Source organism: Ptiloglossa arizonensis, chromosome 12 (genome assembly GCF_051014685.1).
Source record: "Ptiloglossa arizonensis isolate GNS036 chromosome 12, iyPtiAriz1_principal, whole genome shotgun sequence".
Taxonomy (NCBI): domain Eukaryota; kingdom Metazoa; phylum Arthropoda; class Insecta; order Hymenoptera; family Colletidae; genus Ptiloglossa; species Ptiloglossa arizonensis.
This window is the reverse complement of record NC_135059.1, coordinates 13,274,833-13,292,386: the sequence shown is the minus strand read 5'-3', so window position 1 is coordinate 13,292,386 and position 17,554 is coordinate 13,274,833. Positions and strand designations below refer to the sequence as shown.

At 40.6% G+C, this 17,554-nt stretch overlaps 1 protein-coding gene across 11 annotated transcripts in view; it reads left to right on the top strand.

The window, feature by feature from the left end:
• The window catches only part of Rhogap100f (Rho GTPase activating protein at 100F), an 89,046-nt gene that overhangs the window by 21,078 nt on the left and 50,414 nt on the right, over positions 1–17,554 (top strand). For 7 of the 11 annotated variants that reach the window (XM_076323756.1, XM_076323748.1, XM_076323750.1 and 4 more), the window contains 2 exons: positions 3,399–3,501; positions 10,665–10,908. In XM_076323756.1, the coding sequence (XP_076179871.1) occupies positions 10,690–10,908 (219 nt within the window). In that variant the 5' untranslated portion in view covers positions 3,399–3,501; positions 10,665–10,689. Of the gene's footprint in view, positions 1–1,154; positions 1,265–3,398; positions 3,502–10,664; positions 10,909–17,554 lie in introns of those variants that run through there. The other 4 variants (XM_076323753.1, XM_076323755.1, XM_076323754.1 and 1 more) reach the window with 2 other exon arrangements.

Sequence of the window (17,554 nt, the reverse complement as noted above, 5' to 3'; positions counted from 1 at the left end):
GCAAATTTCACCAAAGACGGTAATCCTCTACTTACCTCGGACAGTATTCCACCATATTGCAGCTTGTAAAGTGTTGGATCATTTGCTGCGCGATAGTCGTACAAATCGGTCATCTCCACGGTACGGTGGAGCTTTCAAATTTTTTACCGCCGAATCGAACGACGAGGTCCTTTGATCGGACCATCCTCCGATTATTTCGAGCAACGTGTACCACCTTTTGAAAGTTTTACAGCATTGGATGCGTTTCATCGACCGATAAAGTCTCGATTGTACTCTGATTTTTTCTAGCAGAGATCTGACACGATCTTTCGAATTTTACAATTTTGTACAGCGACAAAATCTCTGAAGTAGATTCACCGGTCGTTATTTTCAGCAACGTATACATTTTCGAATTTTCGATCGATACTATCGGTGTTTCTTTGCAAAATCTTTCGATCGGAAGCTCCAATTTTTTTTCAACAACGATCTCTCGCAATGTTTCGAACTTTGGACAATTCGTTCCGCGAGGAAATCTCTCGAGTAGATCCCCCTTTTATTTTTAGCAGCGCGTTCAGCCTTTTGGAATTTCGATCGACAAGTATTATCGGTTCCTCGTCGTAAGCTTCATTGAAGTGTACGACGAACGCGTTGGAACTACTCCAAGAACGGAATGCAAGAGCGGGCTGCGAAAAAAAATGTAAAATCCGCCGGTTCGAAAGCCGATTAGCAAGTCGCACGCTCCATGTTTCACCGAAACGAGGCTGATTAAGCCAGCTCCAGGAACGTGGTTGATATCACATGGACCGAATTGCGATCGAACTATCCTTAAGATTGTGCGCAGTAGTGTGTCCCCCCTTTTATTTGACGAGGCCACACAGTTCGTCGCCGGCACCGCGCAGTTTGGAGCCACGTTCCCCGTGAAAGTCGTCCGCCAGTTCGCGGAGAGAACGAAAATCGTCTCGCGATGTTAAGCGTTAAGTGGCGTGCACGACGCTATTAAGTTACGCTTGGCGTGAGCCGGTGCAGTTAATCTCACGTCCACGCGTGCGTGCGTGCGTGCGTGCGTACCTGCGTGCGTGCCTGCGTGCGTGCCTGCGTGCCTGCGTGCCTGCGTCCCCGTGGACAAGTTTTTATCCTGTGTTTTCGGTGAACTGTTGTGTAAACGCAAAAATACTGTCAATTTCGGCTACGGAGACACAGTGAACCCTTATTCTATGCCTGCGTGTTTATACACTGTTCAGATCTAATTAGAGGGACGTCCGTTCAAACGATATTGCTGACAAAGGTACTAAATATTTTTAGTACCGCTCGTAATGTACAAGTTGCACCGTGTGTGCAACTTACCGAACGGGGACTTTCCTTTCTATACATTGTTGATGTATCGCTCGGAATAATTAAAGGAATCGTCCAGTCCGGGGAGTTGTATCGGTCGGACGTGTGCGTCGATGCTTGAAAATCTTTCAAATGTTACGTACCGCGTTAGAGTGCAGAAATTCTATCGATTATAGCTTTGGAGACCACGGTAAACCTTTGTCTTATGCCTATGCATTTGTAGATTATGCAGATGCAATTAGAGAGTTATCCGTTCAAGTGATGTTACTGCGTTAGATGCTTAGTACGTTACTGTTCGTACTGTATAAGTTGTATAGCGTGGTTGCGTTAGTTTATCGAGGAACAGTCTTGTTTCACACCTACGTATTCGTGTACTGCTCAAAATAATTAGAGTTTCGTCAAATCCAGGGTGATTGTCGGTTGCAAAGGTGTTCGATACGTTACAACTTTCAAAATGCTACGTACACGTTATAGCTCGATAAAGTATCCGAGGATATGAAAACTTCGACATGCTACGTAACTAGGACCTGGTCTAAATAACTAGGAAACTGTCTGTTCGAATAACTTTATTATTTAAGAAGATATTGGACATCTCGAGGCACTTAGCGTACGTGCTACTTAAAACAGTAAAACAACCACATCCCAAATTACTTTACTTTATTCAATACGGTATTCGATGCTTTGAAAGTATCACATGTCTGAACGATTCTAGCATTTGCATTCTAAAACATATATCCGTTATGAATAGAAATCAAAATAATGTTCATTTTACATAAATGGTAAAATCAGTCAAATATGTAAACTACCTACCAAAACTATTATTGTATCAATTCTGACACTTAGTTCATTTTGTTAAATTATCCAGAAATCAATTATTCTTACTTGTTTAGAGCAGTGCATATGCAGTATCAAATGTCATGCTTTCTTTAAAGATCGAGGTCTCTTTGCATATTATTTATTGAAAAATAATTGCAATCGGAAGATATTATTTACTGAAAAACAATTGCAATTGGAAGATATTATTTAATGAAAATTCTTGTACATAGTCAATATTTAAACTCCTTCTGCTACCTCTTCTTTATGGAGATGCCAGTTATATTAAGAGTTTGGAAACATTGCTTTACTGCCCGTTTAGATGTCATACCTAAACGCATACGGCTAGATCCCCGTGAATTTTTGAATTTTCACACGTGAACTTTAAAATTCATCGATATGACAATCTTCTCGGAAATCGAAAAGTCAAAGTCCCTTTGAATAGCGGTGGTTACGAGTTATTTAGAAAGTTGATTTCCCTTTCTAGCAAACGCGTTCAAACACCAATGTTTCCGATATAAATATAAGTAATTGAAACGATCGAAACCACTCGATATATTCGGTTGAAAAATTGTGAACAACAGATTGTATTTTTTATTCATTTTTTCCTTAACAAGTATTATAAAATAGACTGGACACTTAACGGACTTTTCCCAATGTTACAATTGTTAAATCGAAGAAAAGAAGTTGAACGTGGTGCGATAATCATAATTTTCTAAATAAAGCTGATTATACATTACGGTTATACGTATAACATTAAAAATTGTACAACCCAATCGGCCAATTCATAGAACACAAATATATTTTATGCTTTGCAATTCTGTAAAAAGTTTCTATCGAGATTTGGAAATACGTTTTTTAATTAACATGTCGGAACAATACCTAGAAATATTTTCACAATTTCGAATACAATTTTCAGTGACTCTCCCGTACCGGGTCAAAAGCTTTGAAAACAAAAATTGTCAGAACCAAGTAATAACTTTCTAATATTTTTGTTTCTAAAACCATCTTTCGACGCGCGAAACTACACGTCAGGCGGATAGTTTGACAAATATATATATCAAACTTCTTACCAGATTTGCAAACGTGCAACATCGAGTGCCCCGGTTTGTTATAACTGTTTCCAAGATTACGGACAACGCGAGGGATTAGACTCGAATTGAAAGTTATTCTTTGCTACGTTTCAAATTATTCGTTAAAGTTCCGGTTAAACGTTAAACACTTGACTCAATTACTGTATCGTCGTAACGAGGCCATCTTTTATTCTGTTTCAGAAGGGCGGGCGAGGGTGATCCGTGGACCAGAATGAGAGAAATCACCCGAGTCTGCTCGAGCAGGGTCCCGTCGGCCCTTCGCACGAGAAATGATTTTTAGAAGGTAGCCGATCAAGCTCGCTTCACGTTCATTCCCATTTTCGTTCTCTCCTTTCTACGGCCCTCTCGTTTGCTGAACTCTCAAGTGTGCCCAGAGAATTGCTTCGCTTCGAAATTACTCTGGAAATACCAATCACCTGCATGCGATGTCTTTTACAAATACGATAGTTTTTCTGTCTTGCGATTCGACTACCGTCACTTTCTGATACGACTGTATACGAGTCACACGATTCAGTTAAAAACTACTGATTGTACCTCGAATACCATCGCGATGATAATCGAAGCAACGCAACCTACACCGACTCTAAAGTATCGATTACAGTTTACGAAAACTAGGCTTATTTGTACGTTTAGTATTTTTCAATTTACGATCCGACACGATCTTCAACGAATCAATTAATTTCAAACACGCGATTTTCGTGTATTCGTAACTGGAGATATAATTTTTTTTGGGTCTTCGAAAGGTTCAATGTTCTACAAGAGTATGTAATATTCTTTTGACGAGAAAAAGGAAATTATTGTATCGAAAGAATTGAAACTTTTCCGAATGAAACTGTTTTGTAAAAAGTGATCGATAGTAGCATTTCTGTTTACGCGTTTATAGAAAATTTATAGTATATATTTGAGGTATTGTAATAGTCCGTAATAGTCGCCAAAGTTTGGTTTTAGTTCTATGTAGTGATTATTCGAGGAGAAGGGAAAGTGAACGTTGAGACAGTATAACGTTCGATTTACTCGAGCTATTTAAAACAAATGCTGAATAGCTCTTGACAAGGCATATTGATAGGGTACTATTTGTAGCGTACTTGCAACGCTTCCAGAAACATAACAGGCAGAAGTTCGCGCTGATCTGTCTCTATAAACAAACTTTTCAATTTCATCCCTCCCTCGTGGAGTTAATAGTGCACTGTTTAGAAGAAATAGAGACAATCGAGGGCAATACAGACATTACGGATCAAAGGAATATTCAATTTATTTACCGTACAGTTGCCACTTTATGGAATAATAAAGTTGTGTCTGAGATTGAGAATTGAGTCGCAATTGAGAAATTTTGTCGCATATATCGAGAATGTCACAAGTTGAATCAGAAATCACTGGTAGAATCGTTTACTGTTTAACTGCACACCGATTTACAAACGAAAGTATTCGAGTATTCGAATAAGAAGGTATCCATATACTTGCATTATTCGAATAGTACGAATACCGATGACACGTTTACGTCTTGTCATTGGTCGAATCTACACGTGTACGTATTATACGTGAGTCTACATAAATTTAAAACTTTTCTTAAAATGGTGGAGATTTAGCAAAGATAAATTATTTTCCGTGGCAAAGTCGGTCTACGAATATTCAGATACTCGATCGGTGTTCGAAACAATTCGAATATTCGGATACTCGATCGGTGTTCGAAACAAATGTAATACTCGAGTACTCGAATCGTGTTCACCGAGTATTCGAATACGTTGAAGCGCTCGAGTGTTCGCGTACGGAATATAGTAAATCGACAAACAGTCACGGCTACCCTCGCGATACAATAGTCACGTGCACATTACTCGAACGACTTTTCAGTGAAATTTTACACAGTCGTTAAGCTGTCGAGAATTTATGTCGGAGCGAGGGAGCGGAATCCATAGGGCTCCCCGGAGGGAACGCGACAGTTTACCTTTCGTCGTTGCACGTGCATCATTATCATTACGTTGCGCGCCTTTTTTTTTTTCTCCTTTCCTTCCCGGAGCGCGTTTCCTCGCAGGAAACATCACCGGGGACCGATTGGTCGTTTACTCGAGAAGCGTTGCGACGTTGTTTGCGAGGCTGCATCAAGCTGCAGCAGCTCAGGGACAAGGCGGACTAACGAGGAGAGGCCTCTGGCCCCAGGAAATTCAAAAAATTATGAAACTTTCGAAGTACGTGCCGGCGTTTAGCTCCGGGGTGTACCGTCTATTCAGTTTTGCTCTTTGTGGAATGCCTCGCCGAGTTTACACTCAAGTGCATCGTAAGTTAGAATCGCGGAATAATTATCTTTTAAGAGGGTGCTGTTTCGAGGAACCCGACCCCGAGGATCTATCGTCCGCTCGACTGTGTAAGCCACAGTCTGGCGAATTACGCGTTGTAATAATTCGTTTAAACGATTAATTGAAATCCTTCGAAAGACAAGTGGGAACCGGTTCTCCGCTCCGAAAGAAGAAGAAATTTTAATTGGACGTAACACCTGGCTGAAATTGTTAATTGCATCGTTATTTTTTAGCATCCCCTCTGTTCTCTCCGCTCCGTTGATCCTGCGTTTTCGTTTCTTCTTTCCACGCGAATATTTACCTACGGAGCATTCGTTAATTACGTTTCTCGGCAAGTGTCGGGGGATACGGTAACTCGAGTCGAGAGAAGTTCAGAGTCCTTCCGAAAGAATTCACTTTGCAGCTGTTCCGATAGTCCGCCGAAGGAATTCTTCGAATAGCGATTCTTTGACAAACTGACGTTCTCTCTTGCGAAGTATTGCAAAGTCGAAGCATCCCGAGTTTCCGTCCTTCCTCCTTCGTAGTTACGCAGCATTTAAGACGGTAGAAGAAGCCTCGATAATACTGGATACCGATGTTACCAAAAATATTCCAACGAGCCAAAGAACGGTGCTCGTTTTCTAATAATTGTCGTAATTTCCACACGTATTCGAAGGAAAATTCCAGTAACGTTTGCTTTTCCTGTTCTTCTAATGTTTTCTTCCTACTACTACCTCGTTCAATACGAGTACATCCTAGAACTTTATTCCCCTTCGTTTCGTAACCACCGATGTAGGATGATCCTTAGAATTGTTACTTGGTCCGTTTTCTTCGAACAATCGTAATTTTTCCACGTACTCGTGGTGAAATTTCAGCGACTGGGTCACGCGGAACATTAATTGCTCGAGGAAGTTCGAGCGGAACGGGATTATCCAAGAAATTGTCTCGGTGTAGCAACCCCCTTTTTAGGGGAAGATCTCGTCAGGGAGGTCAAGGTTGTAGCACGACAGCCCCGACACGGTTGAGGATTTCATTGATTCTTAACGAGCCACAGCGAGCTTGACACAGAATGTCGTACGAATAGTAACCCCGATTGAATTGAAGACCGAGACATTCGGCCGTGACGGACGTCGCTTATGAGATTCCTGGCATAACTCTCGCGGCCCTAGGTCAACTGTGATTGCGCACAGACCACGTGCGATCGATTACTCGGTTACGGTGAAAGGAGCTCGAAGCCTGCTCGCGTTTTGTTTCGGCCCGTTTCAGCCCATTTCAGCCCATTTCAGCTCCCCTGCCACCTGGTGATTTTCATCGTGTTGCCTCGATAGCGTTCCACTTCCACCCGAATCGAGCTTTAATATTAACGTTCCGCGAGACCGGTCGAGATTAGGTGCCGGTGATGGATATTCCAGTAGTTTCGAATACTGTTCCAAGGATCGAACGTCTTCAGAATCTTGACAATCGTCGAGATATATACCATATGTCCTGGTTCCAACCAACTCGAACCACTCGAGACCCAGGGAATATCAGATCTGGGGATTTTAATGCTTCTTTCCGAAGTTTCCTTTCGTTTCCGGTGTTTGCTTCCGAATCGACGATTTTAACGCTAGATTTACCAACCAGTCAAAATTACTGGTTTACTTTGAATTCCATAGTATATTTTCAAAAGACATTGCGACATTTTCTATTGCGTAGATATAATCGATTTCGTAAGTTTCTCTTTCTCCCATTAATATTCCCGAGACACGTACGAGGGACACTTTAATATACCAGAATCTGATCTATGACCAATTTTGTCCACGTTCACAAATTTTCATTGAATTTTCACTGTCGATGGCTGCCAAACAAATACCAAAGCTTCGTAAAGTCGATACTTTCCCCGTTTGTTATTTTTTGTTTCAAAAACCATCACCATCTATACGTTAGGTCGGTTACTTCTGGGACCGTCCTCGTAACAGAAACAAAGAACTCGACGTACGATCGCAACGATCCAGCGACAAAGTAAAGAATTCGTTTTACGCGATAGACGGAGATATAGAAACTGACCCGATACTCTCGTTCCCGAGTCGATACGGTGATGTGTTAATTTATTAATGGGCCGTGGAAATCCATCCGTTGGTTCCCAAATGATCGAGTCATTTTAATTTGGCAAGTAACGCGAATACCCAATGGCCTCGTTCTACATTTCGCATCGTTTTTCCCCGGGTATCTCTCGATCTCTATTCGCCGTTTCTTCTCCCCCAAATAAACATGGCGCAGATTCATCGATTTTCGATCGTTCCTCGTCCCCCCTAACTCCTTCGATATGAATTTTAATAACGGTACTGGAACGAACGTGAAACTGAATTTCATTAATTAACGACGAACGTGTTCAATATAATGCGCCGGATGTTTCAGTTGTGTTAACAAACGTTAAGCAAACCGCGTGTTTCAACGACAGTTGAGAAGCCAGGTAGAATGTTGCAATTTAATTTCCATACACGAGAACAGTGAAGTTTCAAGCGTATCACGGATTTTCGAATCCGAAACCCAAACATCTCGATTGAGAAACACTTTGAATTGGAATCGGTGGCTAGGCATTTTTATTTCTTTTAATTATTTATCGAATATCGATTGCCACTGAACGGTTATTAATTCTATATTATTTAAAACGAATAGAGTAATATTCGAGACGCCATTTGTGTCGAAGTCACGTTGAGTTAATATTCCATCGCATAGCTATGATCTAGTCCTTTTTCGGTATACTTGTGATTTTTGCAACGATACCGATTCCAATTGTTCGACTCCTGTATTTATTCAGTTTCAATAATAACAATGAAAACTCTATTCCAGAAACGTTTTTATTTTATCGAATACCTGTTACATTTCACGCGTATAAAAATATTACAAACCACCCTCTGATCCTTTTAGTCATCGTCTTTCAAAGAACATTCTGCGCGTACAGTCTTCTCTTCCAGGGACGATGATCCCTAGAGAAAATAAGAAATCGTGGAATCGAACGAAATATTAACGCTCGATTAAATTTCGACCGTCTCCGTTTTTCAGATACAACGTTTCGTTTTGTTTCGTTTGTTTTTTTTTTTTTTTTATCATTTTGAGCGTACGTCGCGCGCGAAACGCGAGCAAAAGATAAACGAGTCGGGAACCAGCAGGAAAATATTGAATCGCGGACTGCAAAGAGAAAAAAGTTGTCCACAATTAAGTTCACTGTTGCGGAAGAATCCAACACCAAACGATTCTCAGAGTGGGTGGAAACAAAAGTTGGAGCACGTAGCAAAGCGGGCGCAGAAACACACGGTGGTTCTAGGATGGTAACCTTGAGCGTACACGATAGTAAAAAGACGCCTGATTTCGGCCAGTCACCCTTCCAACGTTGCAGACAACGGACACTCTGTGTTACGATCCTTGAACCTTGAAGCTTCGTACTCCTCCGGACAAAGTTGAGTGCATTCCGTTGCAGTTGCTTTGTAACTCGAGTTTCTTCCACGTATAATCGATTTAAATATTTACCGAGATCTCCGCGGAGTTTCTTACCAACGATACTTGAAAACTGAAGTAGAAATGTCTTCCAATATTGCGTACGATTGTGAATTTAGTTTACGCAGGACTACGTGTTTACAGAGCACGAAGACTGCTCGGGAAAGTGTTTAACGAATGTTTAAGGACGGTTTAATATTTAAATAGAAGTGTCTTTCGGGATTGTGCAAGGTTGTGAATTTAGTTTACGAAAAATTACACATTTACGAAGACAGCTCGGGAGTGTGTTCAACGAATGTTTAAGGATAGTTAAAAATTTAAATAGAAGTGTCTCTCGGTAATCCGTGAGATTCGTATAGTTGGTGAATTTAATTCGCGCAGAACTGTGCGTTCAACGAACGTTTAACGATACTTAACAATTGAAATGGATATCGAATAGAAATATTTTACGACGGTGAATTCATTTTGCATAAAATTACGAGTTTGCAGAGTACGAAGAGAGAGCTCGAGGAAGTATTTAACGAATGTTTAACGACACTTAAATATTGCGATGTATACCGAGTAGAAATATTTTCCAATACAGTGTGCAATTGTGAATCCTTTTGCATGGAATTACGAGCTCACGAAGCACGAACAGATGCGTAAAAAAAGAATGTTGCAACGTGTATCTAAGGGATCTTCGATACGGGAATAAAATTTATATAAAATACAAGAAAGTCTCGAAAGGTCTCGTAGGGCAGTATCGTCTCGAAAATTTTCGAATACGATAAACGTATGGCTACTTTTAGCGTTGGAGGAGTGCTAGTTGAAATTATAGAGACGTTTAACGTGCACTAGGAACACTCTAAACCGGTGGAGTCTCTCTTTGGTACGTATCGATCGTTTCGTCCTCCTTTCTCGAAGGGAAGTAACTCCTGGCATCTTTAGTTTCAACAAAAATTTGTGACTACCGGGGTACTTCGCTACCAAAGTGCATTAGCCGCGCGGTAACACTCCGGGAACCTTTTAACAGCAACGCGTTTAAGTAACGTTGATTGCTTTTGATATTGGTACTACTCGGTGCCAGAAATAGATGGAAAATTTTGAAATGCTTATACCTTCTTGAACTATAATTCGAGACGTGGCTCTACGTGGAAAAGTTGGCACTCGAGATTAACTTCGACATCTATTACCCGGTATGAATTTCCACAGATTGACGCGGAAGCTCGCTTCGAGCGCGGGAAGTTAACGTTTGAACTTCGCTCGAACTTCTCGGGCACCGTGAACGGATTCGTAGTAATTGACGAATCAATTTCAGTAAGAGAACAACATTCGAGAAGTTTGTTTACTCGTGGTTGGAATATGCAAAAATTAGAGTTGAAAATTAACTTCGGTTCGATACCGATCACCCGGTACGAATTTCCACCGATTGAACACAGTTCGAGCACGTCCGAAGTAAACGTTGAAAGTTCGCTCGAACTTCTCAGTCACCGTGAACGGATCCGGGGTAATTGACGAATCAATTTCGGTAAGGGAACAACATTCGAGAAGTTTGTTTACTCGTGGTTGGAATATGCAAAACTTAGAGTTCAAACTTAACTTCGGTTCGATATAAATCGCTTGAACTCGGTTCGATTACGTCCGAAGTAAAGGTTCAATGTTCGCTCGAACTTCTCGGTCACCGTGAACGGATTCGTGGTAATTGACGAATTGATTTCAGGAAGAGGGCATGACTCACCGAACTCATGCAGTGGCGAAAACACGTGCGCATCAAGTACGGTGGTCGAGTCGGTGTCGGTCAAGGGCAGCGGGAGCCGGAGCAGGTGCAGCTGCAGGTGCGCGTGTTGCAGCTGCAGTGGGAAGGGGGCGCACGACTCAGCTACGTCTGTCATCAGCCTCAACTCTCGTCGACGGCTCGCCGCAGCTGCAGCACAGCAGCCATGCTCTGCTGCGGCCGCAGAAAAGTGAGTACTCTTCCTCTTCAGGATGCATGCTCGTTGCAGCTGCAACGAGATCCTTCACCGAAGACGAGACTGCTTTACATAGAGGGTAAGGACCCCTTTGACACAGGGGTGGGATCAAGTTCACCGCTGATGAGTTTCAATCCGTTCGGTTGGAAGTGATTAAATCGAGCGATACAGTTTAGTATGCGGCTATTAACCCCTTACGGGGGTTCCCTCTGTGCCTCGGGTCGAGAAATCGCCGATACTTTGAATTCGTTTCTCGTTTTCTTCGAGTATGTGGCCGATAACTCCTTAGGGGGGTTTCTTCTGTGTCTAGGGTCGAAAAATGAACGATATTTGGAATTGTTTTTGTAAACGGAGGGAAGAGACGAATACAATTCAGTACGCGATTAACTCTTTCAGGGAGGTTTCTCCGTGTCGCGGGGAAAAAATAAACAATATTTGAGATTCTTTTTAGAGTGGACAAGAGGTAGACAAGTACAGGTTAGTATGCGAGTATTAGCCCGTCGAGGAGATTCTCTTCGTGACCCAAATTGAAAAGTAGGCAATATTTGGGATTTATTTTTTCGGGGAGGGGGAAAGAGTACAGTATATGGGTATTAGCTCCTCGAGGAAGTTTCCTCTGTGACTTCGGATCGATAATTGAGCGATATTTGGAATTCTTTCTCGAGGAGAGACAAGTACAGCTCGGTATGCGAGTATTAATGCTTTAAGGTAAAAAATTCCCTTCTCGGGTAAAAAAGTAAACAATATTTGAGATTTTTTTGGAGGAAGGATGGGGGAGAAACGTACAGTTCGGTATGTAAATATCGACCCCATAAGATGGTTTTCTCCGTGTCGCGGATAAAAGAATAAGCAATGCTTGGGAATTTTTTTTTTTCTTTGAAAAAAATTCGCGACGTTAAATTGAAACTTTTTAAGCCAATTGACACTTTATCGACCGATCGGGGAGATCTGCTCGTTTCGAGAAAGTAAAAATAACACCGACAGGCAGTAGTCGAGACTTGAACTTAGGAAGACATGAACGTATTATTTTTATTTCAGTTTACTTTCAATGCACGTACATATTGGAACGCAGGTGTTTCGAAACGATGATCTTTTTATCTTCTTTTCGTTGTTTCGTCGCTTAAACGGAAGCACTTCTTTATTCGAGTAATAAAAGTATTAATGAAAACAGAAATACAGGGGGAAATTTGATGTTTGGTAGTTTACTTTTCGATCGTCGTCTCGCCCTTTAATGTTGACCCTCAGGATATGGAAACATATAATTAAACGAAGTAGATAATATCTATCTACATCGTGTGCGTAAAATCAAGTTTCATCGAACATATTGCGAATTGCAATTCAAACACGAAACGTAGCACTCTAATTGGAATTCAAATTTCCATTGAATGCGGTGCATTCATTCGTGTGTAAATTAATATTTGCGATCGATGTTTATTTCATGACGGAACGTTACATTTTTTTTTTTTCTTTTTTTGCAATTGATGCTCTTCGTGCCACGATACAAAGCGATGCATATTGTTAAATGGCGGAACAAATACGATTGAAATTTGGGAAACGTGAATTTTTCGACATATACAGTATTTTGTAATGTAACGGTAAAACTGACAGCAAAATACAAGGCTCCGGTAAGATTAATTATTATTTTATTAGAACTGAATAATATTTATCAGAATCCAGACATTCCTCAACGAACTTGTATACCGTTATTATTAAATATAATTCTTCGAGGATTAGATATTTCCAATTATTATACCGTTACCTCTGTTACGAGTTAAGCTACGCGTTATTTGAAAAAAATGTTGAGGAGGTATTCTGCAGAATTTCTATCGCAAGTGTTTGCGAAATAAGAAGAAAAACTTTTCGGGGAACGTTATTTTTCCACCGAACAAAAGATTTATTCTTTTCCATTGAAAGAGCGTGCCGCTTTGAAACATTTATTTGTAAATCTCAGCCAGAGACGCGTACACTTTTGGTTTCAATATCCTTACCGGTATTCCGAGCGAAATATCAAATTTTGGGCGAATACGTTACATGGAAATCGAAAACACAGTCCTGATACGGTATCGGCTTGTTGTAAATCAATATCGAGATACGGAGCGGAACAGTCGGCTTTTATCATATATATTTGTCACGCTCCCGTCCACAAATATCCGGCAGCCTGCCATTATTTTCTATTCTACCGATGACACCAGACCGACGAAATAAACGCGTAAACTTCTCCCATCGATTTTCCATCGTGATCAACGTTCTATCGAGAATCATTGTTTGATATTTCTCTAGAAAAAAAAAACAAACAAACTCTAAAAAGGGTGAAAAAAATTCTTGAAAAAAGTCAAATTTTCGATTTCACATTACTTTAGTCTGAATTTTTGATTTCTCTCTTTAGGAAACAATTCAGTTTTATCGAACGACAAAACTCATCGTACAACCTAGTATACTTTCTAATGTTGGTAAAATAAGTACGTTACGTATTTTTATTATTATTATTATTTATATCAGTAATAGTACCATAGTAACAGTACGGATATAATAGATTGAACGAGAAAACTTATCGAACAACCAAGTATACCTTCTAATGTTGGTAGAATAAGTACGTTACGTGTCTCTATTATTATTATTATTATTATTATTATTATCAGTAGTAGCACCAATAGTAATAGTACGGATATAATAGATTGAACGAGAAAACTTATCGAACAACCTAGTATACCTTCTAATGTTGGTAGAATAAGTACGTTACGTGTCTCTGTTATTACTATTATTATCATCAGTAGTAGCAGCAGTCGCAATAGTACGGTGAAGGGAGGTTGGACGGTGTTTGTAAGAATGGTGCGTTCGAAGCGACTCGAAGCCATCGCTAGCGGTAGATCACCGCGAAATATCACGGCCTTCGGCATACGTCTCGCCTTATTTCCCGTTGACGTCTGACGAGCGGAGAATCGCTAACTCGTCTTTTGAAAACGAGCCATGTGCACAAGTTCAACGGAAGCGAGACAATGGGGACAGGGCGGAAAAGAAAAGACGCCGTCGTCGGGCCTACGCAGCACAGCCCCGCGTCATTTTTATATTGTCCCTCGAAAACAGCCCCCGAGCTACGGCCTGGAAATGTTTCATCCGCGTGGAGATTTCACGATCTATTATTTCGCGTTATTATCTGCCGCGTTTACGCTTTATTAAACCGCGTGCTCGGACGCTGATTAAGTTTTATTAATCTCTTTCTCCGTGTAAGCGGTTCCTCACGGTATCTCGTTCCGGTCGAGCAATTTTTATTTACACCGCGTTTACACCGGTACTCGGTAATCTACTTGCGCGAATAATTAATCGAACGCGTAAAACATTGTTAGGACAAGCACGGTAATGGCGACACCCCGAGATTACGGTGCTAACTATCTTAACCCATTAAGTACTGTGTCCTATTTGGAGGACATTAGGAGAAACACGTTACGGTTCACCGGTACCAAGTTTTATTCAAACATCGCGCGAGCTGTCATTCTTTTGGACACTTTTTTTATTGTATAGTATCGCGAACGAAAGGCGTATATTCAAGAATAATTTACTCGATATTGTCAGTTTGAGATTTTTAAAAATTTTGATTGCTAAAATTAACTCTGTCTGACGTTATTATTTCAAAGACGACTCGAAATGTGTAGATCGAAAGTAAATGAAAATAGCTTATTCGAGATCGACGATTGGTCGTCGTTTATTTGTTACATCGACGAGCACACTTCTCTAGCATTTTAGGAATATATTTTAAACGATTAGTAAACAATTGGTAAACTTTTCAATAATGGATACAAAACTGGTTGATTTATTTAATTCCGCGCCACGGTTATCTCAGTGTTTCATTTTCATTCATAAATAACAAGTTGCAAACTCGATTCGAGCGGAATCGCGGTCAAATAATCACCATTTACTCGATTATCGAACTGTTTAAATAATTTATTAGTAATTTGTAGCATAAGTTGAGAAATTTAATAAATTCTCCGTCGAGAGCATCGATAATTTTCGGTTACTCCGTTTACCATTGTACACAGTTTCGATCGTCAAACTTATTCAAACATTACCAGCGAATCGTTCGGCGAACTATTTCAGAACGTGACGTAAATTCGAAACTCGTTACACGGGTAAAATTTACCAGAATGTAAATGGAAATTTCTGTAACAACGAGAAAGGTGCTAGAAGATATTGCAAAATTTCGCTGCACGGGATCTTGAAATTTAACTCTTTGAGTTTTACCCCGTCGTCGTGAAGACCTTCCTGTACTGTCGCGATGCTTTTGATACTTGCTGAAGGGAGTGTCCCCCTTTGTGCCACTGTAGCACTTTTAACACTCTCTGAAGGGTGCCTTCCACTCTCTGCTGGCGTTTCATGTACCACGATGAAAAAAAGTTTACAAGTTTGCCATGAACATGGCACAGAAACGCGTTCGATATTTGCGGAATACCGAGCTCTGTTTGTAGCGATGTTTAACCGTTGTAAATTGTATCCTTGCGTTTCAAGGATACTCGGATTAACGTACGAATTTACGTATCTCCGACCGTCTTCGTTCAAATTTTAATGCACCAACCACGGAAAATGTTCAACGTTGGAACAACAATTTGTAAACAGATGCGAGAACGTGTTTTCGATACTTTTCATATTTTTCTATCAAACTGTTTCGAAGAATACCTTCAAACGATTCGAGACTCGTCGTCGTGATTATCGATGATCACATAAATCAATAATTACGTAAACTTCGATACTTGTTCAATGACATTCTCGTTGGAAATGAAAGAACGTTACTCGAACAATCTACTCGATTTTAAATTTTTGTCGATAATTTTAGCAGCTTTGGGTAAAGAATTTGTACAAAATTAGACGCGCGAACTTAAAAACCACATTTTAAGATATTTCGAAAGAGTAATATTTTTCACTTGTTGAACTCGAGGGACCAGCTGAAACACGAATACAAGCTCCATGTATTTTACAACAAAGTTTCGAGATTATGCGAAGAGAATTTTGAACTTGCACTGTTCTTCGACTCGTGGATTCGATTATAGTTGGCGTTTTAGGTTGTAGAGAGTATATCGGGTGTACTTGGGTAATGGAGTTGTATTCGGAAATGTTTCTACCTACGTGTTCCCGTAACATTGTTGAGACTTGGTCGGAAATTTGGCGACCGGTATAAATTGCATCCAAGTTCGCGCGCTTGGGTGCGAACGTTCGCGAATATCTCGAAACGACGGACGATTCGCAAATTAGCAAACGTCATCGCGCGATATTTCACGAAAAATAAGACACTAATGGTACTGTAAATGTTGCGCGAGTCGCCAAACGTCGGAGCAACGACGAATAAAACTCTCGCCGGGACCGAGGGAACGAAGTGGCTCACGGACAAGTTTATTTAAATTCCACTAATGACGTCATTAAAATAATAAACGATGTCGTTTGGGGAGTAGAATGTAAGCCAACCCGTGGACCGCAGTTTGCAACTTTGCAGTCGGTAGAAACGTTGGGAAACTTTTTTTTTTCGGGGACCATACTTCTAGTTTCTTTTTACCGGTAGATTCGATCGAAATATAACAACCGTTTAGATCGAGGAATTTTCAGAGAGGGTTCGAACGAAGAGATCAACCGGGATGTAAACGTTTCGTAGAATTTTTCGCGACGAAAAAAATTTAGTTAAGAATTGCAAGATAGTTTCGCTTCGAAATAAATCGAAAGATTTAGTGTCTATAATAAAATTTGTAACGATATCTATAAGACTTGGCATCTAAATTCTAAAATTAAAAGAAGATTCAGCGTCTAAACGGTCGAATAAATTTCAATAGAACTTTACATTTATATTTGCTATTTTCATTTGGACACCTGATTCGATTTCAAACGAAATCGAACGGTTATTATTCACTCTTGTAGCTTCTTACTCTTTGTTTCTTTATACGTACACGTTGCGTGTAAAAGTTTAAAAAAATACAATCGATACGTCTTAAGGAGAGTTCAATTTACCATAAAAAAAACTTGGGCGAACCTCTCCTCTATCTCTCTTGGTAAAGGAAAGATTGAATGAAATTTGATCGCGTATTCGCTCTATATGTTCTCCGATCAAAATACATAGTACCGTAGCGACGAGTCTGTAGAATGTATGTTAGAAAATGAAAATGAAAATCGAAACAATTATTCGTAATGCGATGAAATAACATATGTATTTACGGTGGTTGGTGTGACGTCGAGTTCTCGAGTTTCACTCCCGTAGCTCGTCCACGGAGGTAGGTTCGACGTCGTAAAAGCGTCTTCCGGTTCGATATTTCCATAAACGCGACCGATGTGTACAGGTTTCCGGAAGCGGACTTTACGTTCATTCCGCGTATCGCGGCCCCGAACATTTTGCATGCTTTCGCGAAAACCTCGTCCACCCTCGTTCGCAGTCGGAGCGCATTACGTGCAATCGGGTTCCAGCGAGCACGCGAACCGGATGTTTCGTAGGGATGGTCGTGGCACAACCGGTGTTCCGAAAGAAATCGCTAGGAGAAATGTAAATCCGGCTGATTAGCAGTCGGTGAACTTGCCAGTTCGTGGAACGAGTCCTTTTTGTGGCCCGAGTTCTGCACCGTTTCTTCGGGAAGATTGATGCGCGGTATACGCTTCGAACATCGTTTTTATT